Genomic DNA, 8,618 nt, shown 5'->3' on the forward strand with positions numbered 1-8,618 from the left:
AGAAAGAAATTTTCTCAAACAAATTGATCCGAATCTGCTTTCTAGGTTTGATCAACTAATTACTAGGCGCATATTTTAGCATTTTTAATACCGATTTTGAGATCAGTTTTGCTAATCAATATGTCTTCATGTAGTATTAATAATTTTAAGGAATAATAAAATGGACATGTCATCATATGCAGCTCTTTCTTCATCATATAGAAGATAGATTTTTAAAATTATTCTAGGCAAGAGAAATGGAAAAATAAAGTCCAAGTCGTTAGGCTAGAACAAATCCTGTGTTTAGGTTTCGTTCTGTTTGGAACTCTCCCATCCTACAAAATGTCATTTCCCCTTGCCGAATGACTCAGTATGAACGTCTGATGCCGTGAACTGGGTGATGCGGTCTTTAATGCATCAGTGAGTATCATTACTCTCAAGACTGGAAGTATGCCTTGCCATTGGGTGCCAAAAAACATGATCTATTCACTTAGACTAGTAGTCACATTGAATCTTGATAAATCGACTTCGATTATAATCTTTCATTATTCATATCTTCACCCTCCGCCAAATATTAGAACACTATCATAATTATCATAGGTCAACAATCGTAGTGTTTCTTGACATCAGGGCTACCTTCTATTCGTTGGGCAGGACTGTTCTCTAGGATTGTCTATTGAAGAAGGGCGTGTCTGAAGAAGTTTATTAACATCTTAAAACCCATATATACAAACATCTCAAGCAGAGTGATAGCATACAACCACCTCTCTTCACTGTGCCTTTTAAACAGTGGGGTTAGATAGGGTTGCTCAATCTCACCATTCCTCTTCAACTTTGTTATCAATGACTATATACGTAACTAACCTTAAGTGTTATAAGTTTTGAATAGAATATTGTTATGGCATTTGTTCAAATAAGCTTTAAATCACTAATTTATTTACACTACGTGATCCATAATTTGTAGATTAATTAAAATCTTCATTCTTCTTAAAAAGTACATTAAAAGTAATAATAATTACAAAATGAAATACAAAAAAACGGGGGGGGGACAAAGATCAAAAAAATTTCAATATTGCATTGCTCTATTATCATTATTATGTTGATAAATCGTATCATAAGAATAACCTATGAATTTAGTTTTTTTATAATTTCATACGGTATTTATATTTAAGAATTTAAATGTAAATAACCCTATAATCATTAAATGAGTGTCAAATGATTTTATTTAAAGTTTTTATTTTGTTGCTACCTTTCTTTGTTCACAGTGAATCCATTACAAGGTTAGTGTTATCATAATTTATATTATGCCCCCAAAGGCCCTGGTACGGTCGAGAGTGGAGAGGGGCCACCCTCCCTCTCGAAATACTCTCACATGGTCACACGTATATAGCCTATGTCAGGGAAGTCCTACTCACTGCATTCTCGTGGTCATAGTGTTGTTTACGAGATTGTGAGGACGAAAAGCGAATGTCCAGTGCTTTAACCAGGTTGGTAGATATGGAAAGTTCACCTAGTGGAGTTGAAAAACCCTGATTCCAAACCAATGGTGCACATGGACTCCATTATCCTGAGGGTACAAATGTCGTATGAATCAATCGTTGGTCACTGGCTACCACGGGACTGCATCTCCTCACGATGCTCCACTGCCTTGTGGATCAGACCTTTAGGTCAAAGGCTTGCGGTGCAGCCCCTTCAGAAAACCACCTGCTTCAGTTTGGGCACCTGGACAATATCACAGCCCTCACACAAATCAAATGAGATTTTTCTGGCGCACATATATCTGGTGCCCATTTGGACCAATATTTATGTGTTTAAATAAATAAATAATTTAATGATATTTCTGCTTTATTCTGCCAGGATTCGATTATATTCATCACATCATTTAAACTTATCTTATTATCCATTAAATTATCAATGGAATTTATCAGTTAAACAATTCATAAATAAATGGTTACAAAGATTGACATCATCAAAAAATGGAATAGATATTGAATATTTAGAAAATTACCAAAATGTAAGTTCATAATTAAAGATCAACATAGAATAACTTTTTCAGATCTCTATTTCCTTTTCTCCCTCTTTGGCCTTTACCTTTCTAATATATGATTCATTACAATCAAATTTTTAGATTGAATATTATGGAGAGATTTCTATTGGGACACCACCTCAAATATTTCATGTGATATTCGATACAGGATCACCATATTTATGGATCCCATCTAAAAAGTGTGATCCTAGTAATTTAGCCTGTCAATTACATCATAAATATGATAGTTCAAAATCTTTAACTTATAAACCGAATGGTGCATTATTTTATGTTCAATATGGTACTGGAACAGCATCAGGATTTTTAAGCTCAGATTGTGTTCATGTAAGTATGTATATACTACTTATTGTATAAAAATAATCATCTAGATAGGCTCATTGAATATTGTAGATCAAACATTTGGTGAAGTAATTAATCAACCTGGTAAAGTATTTGTAAATTTTCATTTTGATGGAATTATGGGTATGGGATTTCAACAAACCTCACAAAATTCTAATCCAACACCTATATTTATGAATATGATTGAACAGAATTTAGTTGATAAACCTTTATTTGCAGTTTACCTAAATCTGTAAGTTTAATGATCATCCAAAAATAATTTGTATATTTGAATTCATTTAGTATTGTTTATTTGAATCTTCCCATTGATGTTTAGGACTGCAATTGGTCAGTCTCTAATTTGAATATGTAAATATTGTACGTATTGCCTTGATATAGCCTTAATTCGAGTCCCAGAGTGAACATCAACTCTGAGATGCAGGTACATCCAGCTGACGAGTCCCAAATAGGACGAAACGCGCGTCCTGGATTCCACTGTTAGTCACTATCCATTTTTGCTTACAATTGTTTATTTGGTTCGAAATTTTAAATGATTATTGTTTTAACATGAGCTGAATTAGTATATGATGGATATACTGAAGTAAAATCTAGAATACATATTTTCATTCAACTAAATGATATAGAGAATTTGTTTGTATTTACACTAATTTTTCGTTCTAAATAACCGTATTTTCCATAGTTGAAATCATGAGTCAATTGAAGCTAGACCACCATGGAAAACCTGGAATCACTGGACGGCCGTTTCGTCCTATTGTGAGACTCCTCAGATGTGCGCATCCACGATCCCACCTCACAAGATTCGAACCCAGGACCTACCAGTCTCGCGCCAGAGCACTTAACCGATAGACTACTGAGCCGGCAACTGACTGACTTCAAGATACTTGTCCTGGAGTTCTAGTGAGAAGCAGTGGCCAGTGGAGTTCAACCACGTCTGTTGTGAGATAACACCTCACTGAAGACAATTGGTGAACGGTTGCTCAAACTTCGTAGATTGGTTGAAGTTAGACATTAACGCCGTTGGATACCGGCCAGCTCAGTGGTCTATCGGTTAAGTGCTCTGGCGCGAGACTGGTAGGTCCTGGGTTCAAATCTTGTGAAGCGAGGTCGTGGATGCGCACTTCTGAGGAGTCCCATAATAGGACGAAACGGCCGTCCAGTGTTTCCAGGTTTTCCATGGTGGTCTAGCTTCAATTGACTCATAATTTCAACTGAGAAAAATACTGAAATCTCCACGAAGCCCCTTCTGATTATAATCATGTTTTTTTAATAATGTGCTTCGTACTTGTCAATGTTCAATTTATTCAAACAGTATATTTCATATATGAATGCATCAATATGTACAGATTATTTATGGCTATACTACAGTTTTTCGTCAAAGAACTTATTGTTCAATGTACCTTACATGATTGATTTCATGTTTGTTGATTTTAATTGCACCAATCAGTAATGAAGATAAAACAACTAGTGGAGAAATAATGTTTGGAGGCATTGATGATAGATATTATACTGGCAATTTAACTTATTCGGACGTTGTAAGTGAAGAATATTGGATGATTAACATAGATGGGTAAGTGATTTCTTTAAAGAATAATTCCACCTCGTAAATATGTCTTTTCAAATAAGCAAACTCATTCGGAGAAATTCCTAATCTAGGATACAAAATCACAGTGAGTTTATTAAGCAGCACCTCAAGTACCCTTTTTACTGAATACAACAAAATCTAAGTACGATAAAGATATGGTTACTGGAGCGCTATATGTTTTATGACTGCTACTGAAAAGTATATATATAGTTATATTTAAATACGACTTGACTACTTGATAAAGTTTCCCTAGTTGTAGTCTCTTCAACATTGAGTATACATACAATTGTTTATTCATTTTGAAGTCTAGTAAAGGTATATTATAGGGGCAAGAAAATCAGGATTAAGGTGACTCTCAGGTTTTTTGATTGAAATTCAAATATCACGCATAACGAACGGTAGGAATATATGTGTATGCTGCTCAAAACTTTTTAAAAGGTTGCGGAAAATTATTTTTCACCCCCTAAAGTAAAAATGATAATATTAAAAATATCAATGCTCGATTTGCTTTCTACAGATTGCATATAACAAGCCAACCAACACTTTCCCTAAATCCTAGCCCTAACCCCCTAGTCCTGAAACATATCTTAACCTGTTGGCACTAAAGTTTATGAACAAACGGATTATACAGCTCTTCTTTCATTCTTGGGCAAAACACATAAGGCTACAGAGCACTTATGACTTCTGCATTATGATTGATGTCAGTTTGTGATAAAAACACTAACCCTAAATCCCTAATCTTTACCTTAAATCTTTAACCCTAATCAATGACAATATGGGGACTCATAAAAATCTATTTGGGTCTTGGTAATCATTTGCGAGACAGATAATCTATGTCCATAAGAACGAATGTTTGCGATTTATCAGCAGGGTAACCTGTAGAAGATTATAAATCATCAAATATGCCAAATGTATGTACAGTTTGTAATGCTATCATTTTCTGTACCAAAAAACATTCATCTACAAAGACTGTTTTCTGATTGATTAAGAATTAACTGATAATTTATGACAGTTATTTTAAGCTCGTTCCTATAATATACTCTTGACAATAAGCCCTAGTCAGTCATAAAGAACATTTTTGCTCAAAAGATTGACTAGGTAGACCAATGAAAATTAAAACAACCAAGATGCCTTTCTGGGGGGAGACTATAGTTTATATACGAACTAATCAGATTTACGATAGTGAGTCTTGAGTTTTGGCGCGAAATTCACTCATCCATGTACCTAAATGATATTTTGGCATTATAATTGATGTCAGTTTGTAATGAAATCTATTAATCATGGAAATCTTTTATTAATTGTTGAGTTTTTTTTGCACTTCATCTTGAAAATATTGAAAGTATATCAATCAATGGTGAAATATTTTGTCCAAGTGGAAGTACCGCATTAATCGATACAGGTACAGCTTTAATATCAGGTCCAACTGAAAAAATTAATAACATCAATAAATATCTTGGAAGTATACAAATGTCTAATAATGAATATATTGTGGATTGTAATAAAATTCAAAAGTTACCAATAATCGAAATAAAAATTAATGGTAAATCTATTCAATTGAAAGCAGATGATTATATTGTTGAGGTGAGAAAATAGTACATGTAATAATTGTATATAATTGTTTTGAAGTTGGTTAACAATTATAATCCATGTAACAGATAGTTCAGATGTAACTCTTAAAGATTATTTCAATTTAATAACAACCCACGTTTTGCATAGATTACTATTGTTTATAATAATCAAAAGTTGGCAGATGTAGACTACTTGGTGGGGTCTATGTGACTATCGTAACCAATGGTTGGAGACTCTAGGTGACATGGCTCAGAATCAATCACAATGGTGTAGGTGTATACACTCTTTATCTTCCCTTAAACCATGAGATTAGAATTGCTTCATAACTTTCTTCCTTCCTATACTATATCCTTATATACAACCTATATTTTATATATCACCACCACTAAATTAACTACTTCTATGAATCCGGTGTTGATCTTATTGTACTAACGAGGTATGGCAACTTGGACCGATGCATATATGTGCCTGGTGCTACGTTGCAGCTGACTGACTGACTGAATCAAAAGTTGTATACTAATTATTTCGATAGGTAGTAGTTACTTTACTTATTAGTCAAGTTTTATAGATGATGAGGCAATTAAGTAGTGTATTGCATTTAAAACATGTAAGATAGTTTTTTTCTGCTTAGAAAACTAGTGGTAGAACACAAGACTGAACAATGATCCAAAGTTTTTTCAGTAATTTCATTTGTGGGATATGGTGCATATGACTTTGACTTTATTCAGCATGAACAAACAGTTAAACAATTCCATTTCGACTAGAGGAAAGTTAATTACATATATGCTGAAAAAATTATTTTGAATTTTACTGTAATTTGGATAATCAAACAATTATCAGAAGGGGGTTTTGTGGAGATTTTAGTAACTCACTAAAGACACTGGTGAATGGTTACTCAATTTCGTGAATTGGTTGAAGTTAAACATTAACATTGTTGGAGGCTAGCTGGCTCAGTGGTCTTGAGGTTAAGCGCTCGCTCGCGAGACTGATAGGTCCTGTGTTCGAATCTCACGAGGAGGAATCGTGGATGCGCACTGCTGAGGAGTCCCATAATAAGACGAAACGGCCGTCCAGTGCTTCCAGGTTTTCCATGGTGGTCTAGCTTCAACTGACTCATGATCTTAAACTCTATAAGGTCTTTACAAACCTCAATGAAACCGATACTCAACTAGAGATTCTGATCCAAGTCACCAACAACTCTAGTCAGAGAAGTTATCACTGGATTATGCAAGTTTTCCTCTATCTTTGAAGCATTCCTATTAGTAAAACTGTAATCTCTACGATCTCCAAGTATGTTTATCCATTTCAACATTTATGTTTGATATATCTTATAAAAAATTACTCCTATCTTGGCTTTATATCATATGTCGCTCACTAAGTTATTTGACATTTGGACGTCTAAAATTATATGGATGAATTTAATATTTACTATTGGTTGAAAGTTATGCCTGTTTAATTGTATGCTTTCTGCCAACCTTCTAAGGTTCTACTCCGTTCACAAATACAGGTCTTGATTTGAAGAAATTCATTGCGATAAACTCAATTTATACAGATAAGGCGAACATCACGAATCTACAACTTTATACTTACTTTCATCTATCAGTGTAAACACTTGAAAATTTCTTACTCTTGTAGTTCATATATGCATTGTGTAACAGCTCATATCAACAGTGGTTCATTGGGAAGCTCCATCGAGTTTTTTCCTAGTTTACGAAAACTATACTTTTTAGATAAATGATAATCATTCAGTCGCTTATCTTTGAAGTTTTTCTAATTAAGAAGATCCTCTGAGTGAAAACTAAGTTTGAAATGGAATCATTCAATCACCAGATATTGATTAACTCATAGATAATCAATGTCAACTTAACAAACACAAAGAGGGCATGACATCTACTAAAATATTTGTGGCTTTTGTTATATGAGTAGAGGTGTTTACTTTACAGAAGCTATAAAAAAATTTTCAGTTCGGTAGCTAACAACTGAAAATTTAAAAATTGATCAAAAAGTATTTATAAATGTTTAAGTTATTTCAGTCAATCAGTGGTCTTGAGTGCTGTTAGAGGTATGAGGGCAGTTATCACGTCCCGGTTGCCCACACCGTGGAAGGGTTCTTCTAGAGATACCTGAAAAGGAAATTGGTTTAGAAGTGGTCTTAATAACCTGAGAGCGTGACCGCAGTGCCCAAGGGAAAACTGCTTGATGTCAGTCACACACGACCGTTTTGTGTTATCTCCGTACTTGTTGGGACCTTACCGCCGGAGACGGATATCCGTGGAATAAGGCGAGATGTACATTTTTAGGGTCGACCTTTTCTAACCCCACCCCTCCTTGTGGGAAGGCAGCATCGCTATTATGCTGGTTGTCTGAAGGAAACACCTTACTGCCGTCACACCTCTGTACAGTCAGCAGTATGACTTCGCCTTCGGACCTTGGGTTTGCTGCTTTTAGTCTTACCGCTCTTCAACCGACCTGCCTGGCATGGTAGGACCTTGAGGAACGATTTTTCCAGCCAGTATAGCTCGATTGGTTCATCACGATAGGCAAGCCCGACCACCACATCAAGGTAGCAGCAACGGTCGGGCAAAGTTATTTAACTGTCTGTTATGGACTACACAACCGGTAAATAGAAATTACTATAAGCTCAATCATAAAATCAATCCATATAAATGTCTTGAATACAAATAACAGTATTTTATTATTATGTTTTATTATTACTAGAAAGTTTCAAATGGTTCACGAATTTGCAGGACTTGCTTCATTGGTACTGACTTCCCAAGTGGCCCGTTATGGATATTTGGGGATGTATTTTTAAGAAAAGTTTATACAGTATTTGATTTTGGCCAACGGCGAGTAGGAATTGCTGATGTCGCAGCAAATGTTAAGTCCTTATGAACAAAAATAATATTTGTGTAACAGTCAATAATTCTCTTTCCAGTTTATTTTGTATTTCTGAACTGAATTATCTAGTTAACAATATATGAAACGATAAAGAACGTCTTTTTATTATAAGTGACTGAGCTTTCCATTTCTTTTTTACTTATACTGCATTGTTGCTTGCTTTTTCGTTTTCTCAGTTGTATAAATAAACAAAACACCATACTG

At 34.6% G+C, this 8,618-nt stretch overlaps 1 protein-coding gene across 1 annotated transcript; it reads left to right on the forward strand.

Annotated features, from left to right (window-relative positions):
* The first annotated feature begins 1,174 nt into the window (after window positions 1–1,174).
* Smp_136730 (subfamily A1A unassigned peptidase (A01 family)) lies at window positions 1,175–8,618 on the forward strand. The gene is made up of 7 exons (XM_018799690.1): window positions 1,175–1,259; window positions 1,837–1,993; window positions 2,108–2,350; window positions 2,395–2,597; window positions 3,810–3,932; window positions 5,288–5,528; window positions 8,235–8,618. The coding sequence occupies exons 1-7, from the start codon at window positions 1,195–1,197 to the stop codon at window positions 8,406–8,408; spliced, it is 1,206 nt and encodes a 401-aa protein (XP_018651454.1). The 5' UTR covers window positions 1,175–1,194; the 3' UTR covers window positions 8,409–8,618.

This window comes from Schistosoma mansoni, chromosome 3 (assembly GCF_000237925.1).
Source record: "Schistosoma mansoni strain Puerto Rico chromosome 3, complete genome".
NCBI lineage: Eukaryota > Metazoa > Platyhelminthes > Trematoda > Strigeidida > Schistosomatidae > Schistosoma > Schistosoma mansoni.

Coding starts and splice junctions, on each gene's coding strand:
- Smp_136730 (XM_018799690.1), top strand. CDS start 1,195: ATGATTTTATTTAAAGTTTTTATTTTGTTGCTACCTTTCTTTGTTCAC. Junction 1,260..1,836: donor CACAGTGAATCCATTACAAG/GTTAGTGTTATC, acceptor TTATTCTGCCAG/GATTCGATTATATTCATCAC. Junction 5,529..8,234: donor CAGATGATTATATTGTTGAG/GTGAGAAAATAG, acceptor TATTATTACTAG/AAAGTTTCAAATGGTTCACG.